The following is a 16036-nucleotide window of genomic DNA, read 5'->3' on the forward strand; positions in this document are numbered from 1 at the left end:
CATCCTTTTGCCCTTCCCCCTACTTTTTTTTAAGCATAAAATAGATTTTCATACCAAATTGAATGTACATGTTATTCCCTCCTTAAGCCAAATCTGATGACAATAAGGTTCACTCTTTCCCTCTCACCGCTCACCTCTTCGCCTTCATTGAAAAAGCTTTTTCTTGCTTCTTTAATGTGAGAGACAATTTACCCCAGTCTATTTCTCCTTTTCTCCTCCCAACATATTCCTCTCTCACCCCTTAATTTTATTATTTTATTTCATCGCTTCATATTCAACTCACCCTGTACCCTCTGTCTATATGTATATAATCCCCCCAGCTATGCTAATATTGAGAAAAATCCCAAGAGTTGTCTTTCCATGTAGGAATGTTAACAGTTCGACTTTAGTAAGTCTCCTTTCCCATTTACCTTTTTGTGCTTGATTCTTGTGTTTGAAAGTCAAATTTTCTATTTAGCTCTGGTCTTTTCATCAAGAATGCTTGAAAGTCCTCTATTTCACTGAATGAACATTTTTTTTGCCCTGAAGTATTATACTCAGTTTTGCTGGTTAGGTGATTCTTGGTTTTAATCCTAGCTCCTTTGACCTCTGGAATATCATATTCCAAGCCCTTCAGTCCCTTAGTGTAGAAGCTACTAGATATTATCCTTATTGTCTTTCCACAATACTTTGTTTCTTTCTGCTTGCAATATTTTCTCCTTGACCTGGGAGCTCTGGAATTTGGCTACAATATTCCTAGGAATTTTCCTTTCGGAATCTCTTTCAGAAGGTGATCAGTGGATACTTTCAATATCTATTTTATCTTCTGGTTCTAGAATATCAGGGCAGTTTTCCTTGATAATTTCTTGAAAGATGATGTCTAAGCTCTTTTTTTGATCATGGTTTTCAGATAATGAAATAATTTTTAAATTGTCCGTCCTGGATAAATTATCCAGGTCAGTTAGTTCACATTGTCTGCTATTTTCATTCCTTTGGTTTTGTTTTATAATTTCTTGATTTTTCATGAAGTCATTAGCTTCTATCTGCTCCATTCTAATCTTTAAAGAATTATTTTCTTCAATGAGCTTTTGGACCTCCCTTTTCATCTGGTTAACTCTGCTTTTTATGGCATTCTTCTCCTCATTGACTTTTTGAATTTCTTTTGCCATTTGTGTTAGTGTATTTTTTAAGATATTATTTTCTTCAGCATTTTTGGGGTCCCCTTTAGCAAGCAGTTGACTTGTTTTTCATGATTTTCTTGCATCCCTCTCATTTTTCTTCCCAATTTTTCCTCTATTTCTCTTACTTAATTTTCCAAATCCCTTTTGAGCTATTCCATGGCTTGATACCAATTCATATTTTTCTTGGAGTCTTTGGATGTAGACTCTTTGACTTTGGTGTCTTCTTCTGTTTGTATATTTTCTTTTTCCTTGTCACTAAATAAGATTCTATAGTCTAATTCTTTTCCCATTTTTTCTCATTTCCCCAGTCATTTGTTTGACTTTTGAGCTCTTTGTCAAGGTAGTTCCCTGCTTCCAGTGGAGGTGGGGGTGTGTACTGTCACCCACTAGATTCTCCCCACAATCTGTGGGCCTAAAGTCCAGAAACAGTTGCTGCTGCAACAGCAGCTGCTGCTGCTACTGCTGCCATGAGTCCTCTACCCCCTCCACCACCCTGGGATTCAGGCCCGACCACTCTACTCTCTCACACAGGTCTGAAAGATTTTTTCCACTGACCTTCCAATGTGTACTCAACATTTTGGGGTTGTGAAGTGTGGAAGCCATAAGAGGTGCCAGATTTAGTCCCCCTGAGGCCTGCTCAGGTACCATCTGCCCTGGAGTGGCCCATGCTGCACTGTGGTGTGCTCCCAGCTATGTGCAATAGACCATTTGATCTTCTAGGCTAACGTGTGCTGGAGATTTACTTCACTCTGTCTTCTGTGGGTTCTGCAGGTTCAGAATTTGTTTAGAGTCATTTTTTTACAGTTATTTGTCCAGGCTTCAGGGGAGACCAATAGCAAGTCTCTGCTTCTACTCTGCCATCTTGGCTCTGCCCCCTGAAGTTATTTTAAATGGAGTATCTTTTAGTATCTCTTCTTGCAGAGTTTTATTTGAGATATATAGAGATGCTGATGATTTAGTTGGATTTATTTTTTATCCTGCTACTTTGCTAAAAATTATTGTTTCAGTTAGCTTTTTAGTTGAGTCTTTGAGATTTTCCAAGAATATCATCATGTCATCTTCAAAAAAAAAAGATAGTTTAATCACCTCATTCCCTATTATGATTCCTTCTATTTCTTTTTCTTCTCATAGATATTGCTAGGATTTCTATTCAGTACTGAATAATATTGGTGATAGTGGGCATCCTTGCTTTACACCCAATCTTAATGGGAAGGCCTCCAGTTTATAAATATAACAATATAATATAATAAGTATTATAAATAGTGCTTGCTGATGATTTTGGACAAATTTTTTTTTTATCAATTTAAGGATAATTCCATTTATATCACTACTTTCAAGTTTTTAAAAAAATTGAAATGTGTTGAAATTCATCAAAAGCTTTTTCTGCATCTATTCATATAATCATTTTTTAAACTTTTATTACTAATGTAGTTGATAATGTTAATAGTTTTCCTTGCATTAAATCATTGCATTCCTGATATACATCCCACTTCATCATAATGTATAACCTTTGTAATATATTGTTATAATCTTTTGGTTAGTATTTTAAGATTTTTGCAACCATATTCATTAAGGAAATTGGTACATAATTTTTTTTCTCTGTTTTTACTCTTCTTGGCTTAGGTATCACTATCATATTTGTTTTCTAAGAGGAGTTTGGTAGGATCCCTTCTTTACCTATTATTCCAAATAATTAATTTTGGAATTAGGTGACTTTTAAATGTTCAATAGAATTCACTTGTAAATACATCTGATCCTGGGTGCTTTACTTGTAGGAAGCTCATTTATGGCCTCTTTGATTTCTTTTTCTAAAATCATTCTATTTAGATATTCCATTCCATCATTTGCTGACCTAGGTAATGTATGTTTTTGTAAGTATTTTTCCATTTTACTTAAATTGTTAAATTTATTGGCATATAATTGGGCAAAATAACTTCTTATAATGACTAATTTCGTCTTCATTATTGATATATTCACACTCTTAATTTTTGATACCAGTGATTTGATTTTCTTCTCTCCTTTAAAAATCAAATTAACCAATTCTTTGTCAATAGATATTGTTTTTTCAAAAAACAAATCTTAGTTTTATTTATTAATTTAATGGCTTCTTTTACTCTCAGTTTTATTAATCTCATGCTTCGTTGTTCAGATTTCCAATTTAATGTTTAATTGGGATTTTTAATTGGTTCTTTTTCTAGTTTTTTAATTTGCATACCCAATTCAATATTCTGTCCTTTCTCTATTTTATTGATCTGATCACTGTTTTTGCTGTATCCTATAGGTTTTAGAATAGTTTCTCATTTTTCATTCTCTTTAATGAAATTACAGATTGTTTCTATATTTTTTTCTTTAATCATTCTTTCCTTATGATTGGGTTGTTTAATCCTCAATTGGATCTTAATCTGTGTTTCCTTGCTCTCTTATTAAATATATTTTTATTGCATTATCATATGAAAAGGTTTCTTTTAAAATCTGTTTTTCTGATTTTGACTGTAAAATTTTTCAGTACTAATATATGGTCAGTCTTTGTAAAGGTACTGTGAACCACCAAGAAAAGGGTGTGTTTCTTTCTGTTTCCATTGAATTCTCTCCAGATATCTACCATATCAAGTTTATTTAAAATTCTATTCAGTTCCTTAACTTCTTTCTTATTTATTCTTTGGTTAGATTTATCTAGTTCTTAGAGGAAAAGTTTAAAGACCCCTACCATTATAGTACTACTATGTATCCCCATTTGTAATTCATCTTGTATTTTAAAATTTTAGATGCTATAGCAGTTGATGCATATAGGATCAGTATTGATATTGCTTCATTGTCTCTGGTACCTTTTATCAAAGTGTAGTTACCCTGTTAAACTTTTAATAAAATATATTTTAGCCATAACTTTGTCTGAGATCTTAATTGCCACTTCTGCCTTTTTTGCATCAGTTGAAACATTATAAATTCTACTCCAGCCTTCCGTTATAATTCTGTGTAGTTCTCATTCTTAAATGTGTTTCTTGTAAACTGCATTTTGTTGGATTCTGATTTTTAATCCATCCTGTTATTTGTTTCCATTTTATAGATGAGTTCATCCTGTTCACATTCAAAGTTATAGTTGTCATTTGTGAATTTTCCTCCAATGGGAGAAAGAGAAAGGGAGAGCTAGGTTTGTCCTTGTCAGCCTCTCTTTTTACCTTTTCCCTGTAACCTTTTAAGAACACTGACAACATTTCCATATATAAGAAGTAAATAATTTGACCTTCATCAGTGCTTTATAATTAGTCTTCAATGTTTTCCCTGCATTCCTTCTGAATCTTTTATATTGAATTTTCCATTGAGTTCTGGTCTTTTTGTCACAAATACCTGAAAGTCTTTCAGTTCATCAAGTAGTCATTTTTTTTTTCATTCAGGATTATACTCCACTTTGTTGGGTAACTTATTCTTGAATGCAATCCCACTTCCTTTGTCCTTTGAAATAGAATGTTTCAAGGCTTAAGGTATTTTATGGTATTTAAGGTATTTAGGTGTTATGTAATTCTGACTCTCTTTCTGCAATAGTGAAAAGGTTTTTTCTTATTGCCTGAATATTTTAAAACTTAGCTATGACATTCCAGTTAAGTTTTCTTCCTGGGATCTCTTTCAGATGGTGAATAGTAGATTTTTTTTCTATTTCTACTTTACCTTCTTGGTGTAGAACTTCAGGGCAATTTTCCCTAATAATTTCTTCTAATATTATATCCAGATTTTCTTTTTGATTATACCTTTCAGGTAGTCTAACAATTCTTATATTGTCTCTCTTCATTCTGTTCTCCAGATCAGTTGTTTTACTAATAAAATGTTCCAACTTCTCTTCTAGTATTATTATTTCTTGGTGTCTTATAATTAAATCATTCAGTTCCTCTTGCTCAATTCTAGATTTGAAGGAGTTATTTTCTTCCTTAATATTTTTCCATATGGTTAATTTTCTTTTCATAAGTTTATTGAATTGCTTTTATTTTTCTCCTAATTTTTCCTTGATCATTCTTATTTGATTTTTAAATTTCTTTTTAAGTTCTTCCAAGAGTTCTTTTCACAAGTTTGTGACCATTTGATGTTACTGTTTGGGGTAGGAATGGCTTTTTTTACTTTCCTATCTTCCTTCAGATCTTCATAGATATTCGTGGTTGGGTCCTTTTTCCTTTGCTTAATCATTTTTATTTTTAATTTGCATATTTTCTTTTATTTTAGAAGCTTATTATTATTATTATCAAGTTTTTGTCCTAAGTTGTGGATAATGTTGCCCTAGGTTTCAGGTCCTCTTTACTGTTATTTTCTGAATTTTGACTGAGGGCATAACCTTAGGGACTACTCTCCTTGGAATTCAGACATCACATGTAGCTGTCTGATCTCTGGAACATCTTTTCTTGGGCCAGTCTTAAAAATGTGTTGTCCTCAGGAGTAACTCTTCAGTAGAATTATTTTTCTGATTCCAGGTAACTTGTAGCAACTCCTAAAATCTTTTACAAAATGGATCTAAATATAAGCCTTTCAAATTTTCCTTCTCAAATAACTACGTCATATTGTGAAAAGCAGTATAAACCTTAAGAGTTCTGATCTTAACAATAGAGCTATAAAGGGGAACATCAAAGTAAGAACCCAGAGTTTCCTTGAAGCCTCAGAAAATATTGGTTTTTATATGCCCTTTTGGAAATCATTTACATTTGACACAGAATTGTCTAACCTTGTAGATTTCTCGAAATTTTCCACTCTGAGTCCAATTCTTTAGGAGTATCAGATGCTACTGAGGATTCAATACTGTATATTAAAACATAAGTAACAACACTCTTATAGGTAGAAGTTTTCATCCCTGGATTCTATAGTTACACAAATGAATTTACTGATGTCATTCTAATTATAATAACAGACATTGGAGGATATATAAGCAATTAATTACAAAACAGTGCACATCAATAAGTTGTTTTTATAGTAAAATGTGTTTGTACCACAGGACACACAGTACAAACAGGTGTTATTTCCACATTAGTAATAAACTTGAATGACTTTGGCTTGAACTTGACTTTTCTATGAATGCAACACAGAGTATTCCATGAGTTCCATCCCTCCAAGCAAATGGATTGCACTGAAATTCTCTTCCCCAAATCAAACTGAAAATGTTTTTGATTTCCACTACAAAAATTACTAGATTCATATCTTGGTTTCACATTTTACCTTTGTCCAGTTATTCCCATAACATTCTGAAAGAATAAACTATTCCAAGACTTAATCTTTCACCTAACTATGTAAGCATTAGCAGCTGATGACAAGCCTAAGTGCTAATTCATTTAGTTATTTTGGATATGGAATTACTACACCTTCAGACTGAAAATACCAAGAGCTCACATACTTGCATTGTGCTCATATCTTCTACTGACCTTTTGCTCTGATCATAGAAATTTGCTATAAAAGAAAGAAGGAGGGACATGTTTATACAAATATCAAACTGGCCCTTCAGGCTTAAGCTTAAGGACACATATGTAATGGAATAAAGTATCTTTAGCTTTGCTTGATTTCAGGTAAGAGTCACAGTTTAACAACCAGCCACACAGTAATAATTTCACCTCATAGCCAGACTCAGGAATAGCCAGATGGGAAACATTCCTATTCAAAAGGAAATCAATGGGGAAACTGAGTCAGGAGGATCCCACCCTAAGCTAATACTAAGGTTGTCTTCTTGTTTTTTTCCCAGATGAAAACTTTTACCTGTGACAGTTCAGGATCACATTCCCTTTGAGTAGCGTGTGACATTTCTCTCAAATGGTAGATTACTGACTTAATGATCCATCAGACTACTATACCTGAATTCAAAACTCAAAACAAAATCAGTTACAGTCCCAAGAGCTTTCACTTAAAATGACAAGTTTTATTCATCACAGCTTAAGGCTAGATACAAGTTATTTTATTTACCCGTATGAAGTTGGAATAATCAATAAAAGTTTACCAGGACTCACACATATTAGAAATTTCACTTACCGTCTTTCACTTGTTTTTCTTTTCTTCTCAAGTTTAAATTTGTCTTCGTGTAAAGACCAATCATCAGAAATCATTTCTGTACTACACATAAACTTGCAAATATTCAGCAAGCCAAGTTCATTGTTTAGGAATTCCATTACTCAAACAAGCTCTTTTCCCAGAGTTAATGACCTTGCCCACACAGATAGTTTCCAAGAACCTGACAAATTTGCAAAACGAGGGGAATCAACAGAGACCCCAGAGAAGGGGTTGATCCTGATGCCCCTACCAGCTCACCCACTGAGATATATTCTTCCCCTGGAGTGATGTAAGCAACATATTCTCTTGGTGGCAAATCCTCTATTTTCAGTCTTAATTTAGTGTTTTTTTTTTTGCTTGTGGATTTTCTCCTGTATCCTTCTATGGCCACCCACTTGCCAGGATATCTTTCTGACCTCCCATAAAGCATCTGGCATTCCACACCAGTGTCTACCAGGGCAGACAAGGTTTGTTTATCCCAATATATAGTTTATCCCAATATATAGTAACTGTCACATGGTACCTCTGGTCACTCCCTATTGCCCTAGATCAGAGGCAACCTTGGCTGTCTTCCTAAGAGAGGAGAGTTGGTGGTATCAACCCCATTTACCCTTAGAGCTGCTGTGGGCTGTGCTCTTTGAACCCCACCTGCCCCAAGGTGGAAAAGACTGAATGAACAGAGCCAATCTGAATAAGGCTTTGCCTCTTTTGCCTCATTCCCTCAATTACCCATTTTAAGTTTTAACATTATGACAATAGTCCCAAATAACTTAGCTAACAATCTTACAACTTTCATAAATGATAGCCAAATTATTTTAGCTGTAACTTCCTCTTAACTACAGGCAAAGGTGGAAATACCCAATTTTTGAAATGACAGTTACAAAACATGAGACAGGGTTAGCAGGGCATCTCTTGTTTTACATAAATTTACTTTATATACATTTGACTTTATCCAAAAAATTATCACTCTTATCAACATTTCAAAAACATCTATGGTAACTTTACGTCACTCTCCTCTGTCTCTCCTCACTTCTGCCCCTCAGCTCCATACTTTGCCCCCAACTTCCTTACCAAAAAACCCCCTAAAAACTAAAAAGAAACAAACAAACCTCCAAATGAAAGCATAAGGGAGAGGTGAGACACTACCACCCCTGCCACCTGATCAGGGACGTGGTTTGAGACCTCCAGTTGAGAGAGGAGATCTTTGCACTCACTCTGCTCACCCTCCCACATGTCAGGTCTGCACCTCTCTTCTGTCTGCCCATGCTGGGGTACCTCCTGTCTGTATTGTTTGGTCCCCATGTATCTATTATTACTCACCCACTTCTCAGTTCCAACCAGGCCCCCATATGGCTCGCCCAAGTATGGTGAGTTCCTTTTCTTGTTTTCACTTCTCTGTTTTCTGCACCTGTGTGTCCTTGAACTACGTTCTGGCCCTTTCCCTCCACAAGAACATTCCTCTTCCTGTTTGCCTGCTTTCCTCCTTTCCCCGCATACCGGGGCAAATTTGGATTCAGGCTTTACCTAGAGGTCTGCCTAACATTCCACTTACAGAAATAAAGAGCGGTCTGTAATTGTAAAATGCTTAATACAGTACCTGGTACACTGTCAGTACTATGTAAATGTTAACTATGATGATGATAATGATGATGAAGGAGGAGAAAGAGGAGAAATAGGCTAATTTCTTTTATTACATTAAGGTGGAAATCCAGCCAAAGACCATTTTCTTCATATAGTATTTGTATATTTGTTCCTGTTTGGTAAATATTTAGAGATCATAGGATCATAGAGCTGGAAGAGATTTTAGAGGGCATCAGGTCCAACATTATTATTTTACAGATGAGGAAACTGAGGTCCAGAATGGTTAGGTGACTTGCCAAAGGTCATATAAGAAATGGGATTCAAATCATCTTCCTTATTGCAAGTGTAAATCTATTTCTTATACCACACCATAAGATTTTCATGCTATTCTAATCTCAGAAGACAATTAACCCTATTGATACTTTGACTAAGTATTTTGAATAAACGCTTTAAGTACTCACTATCCAAAATAATTTAGTCTACAAGAAAAATGTATGTTTCTTCCTGACTTTACTCTAAATTATGTAAAAACAAGTGTTATTTACGTTCATTTTTCTCACATCTATAGGTCATGTGGTAATGCTCTAATTTTAAAAAAATGTTTACTGTTTCATTGTTTGGGATTTCATGGACTAAAAACAGTACCAGCCTATAAACATAATAGAGATCAGATCAAATCTGGATATTAATCAAAACAGATTGCTCTATTTTTGGGAGTGTGTAAACTTGAAGACCCAAAGATGTTATAATCAGTTAATTGCATAATAAATGATAACTTTTATTAGAATTGGGGTTAGTTTACTCATTTCCTACCATAAAAAACACCCAACATGAAAATTTCTTCTCTTCTCTTTGGCAAGGTGAAACTGCAATGAAAAAAGTGAAATACACACACACACACACATATATGTGTATATATATAATGTTATATATGGAGAACCAATTTTAAAAAAACACATAGCAACACAATCCTTTTTCCAAAGTCTAATAAAAAACATTCCTTACAAAGCAGATTACTTGTGTACATGCCATTCCACTGTTTTTGAATTAAATATGACCCCCAAGTCATCTAGATGGTGTTGAATCCAAAAGCATCTGCATTTGCTTCTGGGTTTGAGTCAAGATCTTGTTACTCATGAGTGGACTCAAGAACAAGTCATCTTACCTCTCTTGACTTGAATTTTCTCATTTGTAAAAGGGGAATTGAAGGAGAGGATCTCAGTTCTATATTCTATAAACCTATGAATTGAGAGAAACCTGAAATAAATTTTTTTCATTATATTATTTTAAAGATTTGATCTATTGTTTTCTTGCCATTAGTTATGGAAGCCTTTTGGGGGAAGAAAAAAAAGGTGAGAAAGTCATAAAATGGGAAGAAAAGTAGAAAGAATAGGAAAGATGTATTTGTGTTCATATTTTACTGTTCCTCAATTGTCTGGTGAAATAAAGGCACCTCCAGTGGCCGAGAGTTTTTATTTTTCTTCCCATTGCCAAATTACAGGACATACAATAGCAGGAAGACCTGGGTTTGATTCATCTCTGATAATGTCATCCAGAACACTACTGATGGTAGGAATGTGTAATCCTCTTGAAATACATTAGGGGAAACTTATAAGTTAAGGACAAGAGGGAGAAAAAAGACATTATTTTTTCCATTCTAACAGCTAGATGTTAGATCTTTTTGGCAGCATTTCCTAAGGAATAACAAAATATGTTCTAATCTCTTCCACTGAAAATATTAATGAACTAACAAATTTTAGTTAAAAATTAACAACTTTTGTTTTCCCTTTACTTTTTACAGATTTATGCATACTTATCTGACCCTTCCTCCGGGGACAAAAATTGGAAACTACAAGCACTTAGATTTTTATCAATTAACTCAATAATTGATCCTTGGATTTTTGTTATTCTTAGGCCTCCTGTTCTGAGACTGATGCGTTCAATACTATACTGTCAGATTTCACTGAAAACACATGATGCTCCATCAACATAACCTTTGTGCATAATGGTTATCAATGTCACACATCACCTGGAAATCAATTTTGAAATGCTTCCATGGAGAAATGGGGGGGGGGAAGGGAAAGGAAAAAAAAGGAGAAAGGAAAGGAGAGGAAAAACAGCGAAAGAAAAGTTAAAGGAAAGGAGAGAAAAAGAGAAGAAAGGAAAAGAAAAGAAACTGATGTTACTGTAATAAACAGAAATAATTTTGAACAATGGACTAGACTACAAATACAGTAATGAGAGGCTGCATGAAATTTGTTGAAAGGATTCAGAAAAGCTTTCAAAGAGCGTAAATTGTGGGGATTTTAGGGGAAAATAAACAACAACTTTTGAGAATCTTGATGAATTCTTGGAAACTGTATTCAGTTACTTTTAGATTTAAGTTTCCCTTTCAACTAAGAATACATGCTATCTCACAAATTATTCAAACTTCCAAATTACTTTGGTCATTCAATGTGATTTGTCTATTTTGTGGTTATGGTGATAGAAATAATATAAAGTCAGATAAAACATTTCTCCATATGTGTATATATATATATATATATGACTATATGACAATTGTTCATTGTTTAACCACCAAGTCTTAGAATATTTTAGTTAGACACATATACCAGCCTTTTCTTTCCCAAGCCCAAAAGTCACAAGATGCCTGTGCTACAAATTTCACAGCTTTCCTCCCTGAATTTTGCTATCATCTTCAGTTTACATGCATACATCCCTTTTCAAACATACCCCAAAGTGCTGAGTTTTTTACTTATCAATATTTCTTTTTTCACTGGTGTGTTTTCTTCTTTGCCTTCTGAATCACCCTAAAATTGATCACAGATTTAAAACTCATTGAATGAAAATGCTATGTCTTAAACTTTGAATCCCTACACATAGTAGGTCTTCAGTAAATACTTTTAATTGATTAATTACGTGTTTGTTGATTGTGGCAAAAAGAGCACTAGCTAAGTCAGTTTATCTGGGTTTGAGCCTTTGTTCTGATATTGATTACCTGTCTGACCCTGAGCATTTATTTGGGTCATCTATCTCTTAATTTTCTAATATAAAAAGAGACAGTTATATTAGAAGTATCTAAGGCTTCTAACAGTTCTAAGAATCAATCTGTATTCTTGACATTTTAATAAAGTGGAAAGAATATTGATTCAGGAATCAGAGGCCCTGTGTTCTAAGTTGTTTCTGAGGCTTACTACCTGTGTGATTTTGAACAAGAAATTTTTCCTCCCTTGACCTCACTTTCATCTGTAAATGAGGGAGTTAGGGATTGTGGGAAGATGGTGACATATTAGATCTTAATAAAGCTGAATTCCTCTACAGGTAGCCATAAAACTTTAAAAATACACCAGAATAAAAAATGATAAAAGAAAACCAAAATAAATCAAGTAAAAATTCTGCTATCCAACTCATGACTGCACAGAAAGATTCAATGGAAGTGGGGAGCAGATATAAGTTATGTGCAAGTCAAAGTGAAAAGTGATGTAAGCCCACAGCAAGATATAAATAGACCATTGCCCAAAAGGAAAGGGGAGATGCTGACTTCATTCACATATGCAACAAGCAAAAGACAGGGTCAGACCAAAGTTGAAGATGGCAAAATACATCTCAAGGAGCTGAGTTCCTATCTGATGCAGGAGATGGAGGTAGCCTAGACCAGTAAGATGTGAACCAGGGCCTCATCCCTACACAACAGGAGACTAGGCAAGACCAGCATCCAGGCAGCTTGGATCTGAACCATAGCAGAAGTCAAGGCCAGGCAATTTATGGCCTCATCAGACACCAAACTCAGGATCAAGTCGGAGCTACCCACATAATACAGAAGTATAGGAATATGACCCAAACAAAATAAGTTCCTAATCCAGAAACTGAAGCTAGAAATATGAGCAAAACAAAAAAGTACACAAGCAGAAGGAACTCTAAACACGAAGTAGAGATTCTAAGTAGAGCCTCAGAAAAAGGAGCATCCTGACCACAAAGAGTATTGATAAAGGAGTAATTTAGTGAGGTACAGGAGAAAATAGACAGCAAAACTATATTAGTAGGGGACTTCAACAGTCTCCACACTGATAAATCCCACCAAAATATAAACAAGAAAGAAATTAAGGAGGCGAATAGAACTTTACAAAAGCTGGATATATCAAGACTCTGGGAAAAAATGAATGGAACTAGAAAAGATTATGCATTTTTCTCTTGTACATGACAGCTACCCAAAAGATGACCATGTATTATGGCATAAAAACCTCTATATTTAGGAAGGCAGAAATATTAATGCATCATGTTCAGATCTTAATGCAATAAAAATTACATACAACAAAGGACAATGGAAAGATAGATTTAAAATTTGGAAACTAAATAATCTAATCCTAAAGAATAAGTGAGTCAATGAACAAATCATAGAAACAATGATTTCATTAAAGAGAATGAAGATGACATATCAAAATTACTTAAGAATAATTTCATTTCTCTAAATTCTTACATCAATAAAATAGAGAAAGAGCAGATTGATTTGGGAACAAACAAATTAAAAATCCCCAATTGAGTATCAAATGAAAAATCTTGAAAAACAACGATGAAATTAATAAAATTAAAAGCAAGAAAATTATTGTTAATAAATAAAACTAGCAGTTGGTTTTGTGAAAAAGAAAACCAAATGAGATAGATAAATCATTTGTTAATTTGATTTTTTAAAAGAAGGAAATCAAAAATGCAATATCAAAAATGAAAAAGGTGAATTCATTACCAATGAAGAGGAAATTAAAGCAAGCATTGGGAAATACTTTACTCAATTATATGCCAATAAATCTAACAATCTGAGTAAATTTGATGGATATTTATAAAATATAAATTATCCAGATTAACATAAGAGGGAATAGAATACCTAAATAACCCCATATTAGAAAAAGGAATTGAACAATTCATCAGTGAACTCCCTAAGAAAAAATCCCCAGGGTCAAATGGGTTCACTAATAAATTCTACCAAATATTTAAAGAAAAATTGATTCTAATACTATATAAACTATTTGAAAAAGTAGGTAAACAATGAGTTCTATCAAATTACTTTTATGACATAAATATGGTGCTGATACCTAAACCAGGAAGAACTAAAACAGATAAAGAAAATATATATATATATATATATATATATATATATATATATATATATATATATATATATATATATATATATATATATATATATATATATATTCCTAGTGAATATTGATGCAAAAAAATTTAAATAAAACTCTTGCAAGGATATTACATTGATATATCACAGGGACCATACACTGTGACCAGGTACAATTTTTACCAGGAATGTAGGGTTGGTTAGATAATAGGAGAACTCTCAGCATTATTGACCATATCAATAATAAAACCAAGAGAAATCATATGATTAGCTCAATAGATGCTGAAAAAGCTTTTGACAAAATACAGCACTCATTCCTGTTAAAAACACTAGACAGGATAGGAACAGATGGAGCTTACCTTATAATGATAAGTAGCAGCTCTCTAAAACCATTAGCAAACACTAACTATAACAACAATAAGCTAGAAGCCTTCACAGCAAGATCAGTGGTGAAGCAAGAATGTCCATCATCACTACTATTATTCATATTGTACTAGAAATATTAGTCATATCAATAAAAGAAGAAAAAGAAACTGAAAGAAAATAGGCAATGAAGAAACAAGACCATCACTCCAGTATGATAGTATACTTAGAGAATCAACCAAAAAACTATTTGAAATAATTAACAACTTTTGCAAAGTTGCAGGATATATAATAAACCCACATAAATCATCAGCATTTTTTACATATTACCAACAAAGTTCCACAAAAAGAGACAGAAAGAGAAATTCCATTTAAAGTAATTTTAGACACTATAAAATATTTGGGAATTTACCTGCCAAGACAAATCCAGGAACTATATGAACACAATTATGAAACACTTTTCACACAAATAAAGTCAGATCTAAACAGTTATGGGTTGCTCATAGATAGGCTGAACCAATAAAGTAAAAATAACAATTTACTTCTTTAATGCCATACCAATCAAACTACCAAAACTTATTTTATAGAGCTAGAAAAAAAATTCTTCTAGGGGAACAACAGGTCAAGTGAACTAATGGAAAAAAATACAAAGGAGGGAGACCAAGCAGTACCAGATTTCAAACTACATTATAAAGTGATATTTATCAAGACTAAATAGAACTGGCTAAGAAATAGAATGGTGGATCAGTAGAATAAATTAGATACAGAAGAATACTCCAGCCCCTGGGATAAGAACTCATTATTTGTCAAAAATTGCTGGTGCAACTGGAAAATAATATGGCAAAAACTAGGTATAGACCAACATCTTACACTGTATACCAAGAAAAGGTTAAAATGGGTACATGATTAGGACATAAATGGTGATACTATAAATAAATTAAAAGGGCAAAGAATAATTTACCTGTCAGATCTATGTAAAAGGGAAGAATTTATGACCAAACAAGAGATAGTATTACAAAATGCAAAAATAGATTTTTTTTTATATTTAGTCAAAAAGGTTTTGCACAACCAAAACCCATGCAACCAAGATTAGAAGGAAAACAGAGAGCTGGGAAATAATCCTTATAGAAAGTGTCTCTGATAAAGCCCTCATTTCTCAAATTTATGAAGAACTGAGTCACATATAAAGAATAGAAGCCATTTCCCAACTGATAAATGGTCAAAGGATATGAACAGGCAATTCTCAGATGAAGAAATCAAAACTATCTATACTCATATGAAGAAATGTTCTAAATCCATTTTGATTAGGTGAATCCTAATTAAAACAACTGAGGTACCACATCACACCTATTCAGATTGGCTAGTATGACAGAAAAGGAAAATGATAAACATTGGAAAGGATGTGGTAAGGTTGGGATGCTAATGTACTGTTGGTAGAATTATGAACTGATTGAAACATTCTGGAGAACAATTTAGAACTATGTTCAAAGCACAGCCAAATTGTGTATACCCTTTGATTCAGCAATACCATTACCATATGTATCCCAAAGAGATCATTAAAAAAAGAAAAGGACCTACATGCACAAAAGTATTTATAACAAATCTTTTAGTGATGTCAAAAAATTCAAAATTGAGGGTATGTCTATCAGTTGAGGAATGGCTGAACAAGCTGTGGTATATGAATGTAATAGAATGCTATTGTGTGTGTGTTCATCCTTTGTTGCTGAAGCAGACCGTGCCATCAGAGAAATAATGTCATGACTTGCACTTGACTTTGTTTTGAGTGAGAGAGGTC

General features: G+C 33.5%; 1 protein-coding gene across 4 annotated transcripts in view; it reads left to right on the plus strand.

The window, feature by feature from the left end:
* The window catches only part of PTGER2 (prostaglandin E receptor 2), a 46984-nt gene that overhangs the window by 12624 nt on the left and 18324 nt on the right, over window positions 1-16036 (plus strand). Inside the window, exon 2 of one of the 4 annotated variants that reach the window (XM_072629710.1) lies at window positions 10552-11093. The exons of the other annotated variants lie outside the window; for them this stretch is intronic. Coding sequence (XP_072485811.1) covers window positions 10552-10743 — 192 coding nt within the window. The 3' untranslated portion in view covers window positions 10744-11093. Of the gene's footprint in view, window positions 1-10551; window positions 11094-16036 lie in introns of those variants that run through there. 4 annotated transcript variants of the gene reach the window in all.

This window comes from Notamacropus eugenii, chromosome 1, assembly GCF_028372415.1.
Source record: "Notamacropus eugenii isolate mMacEug1 chromosome 1, mMacEug1.pri_v2, whole genome shotgun sequence".
Taxonomy (NCBI): domain Eukaryota; kingdom Metazoa; phylum Chordata; class Mammalia; order Diprotodontia; family Macropodidae; genus Notamacropus; species Notamacropus eugenii.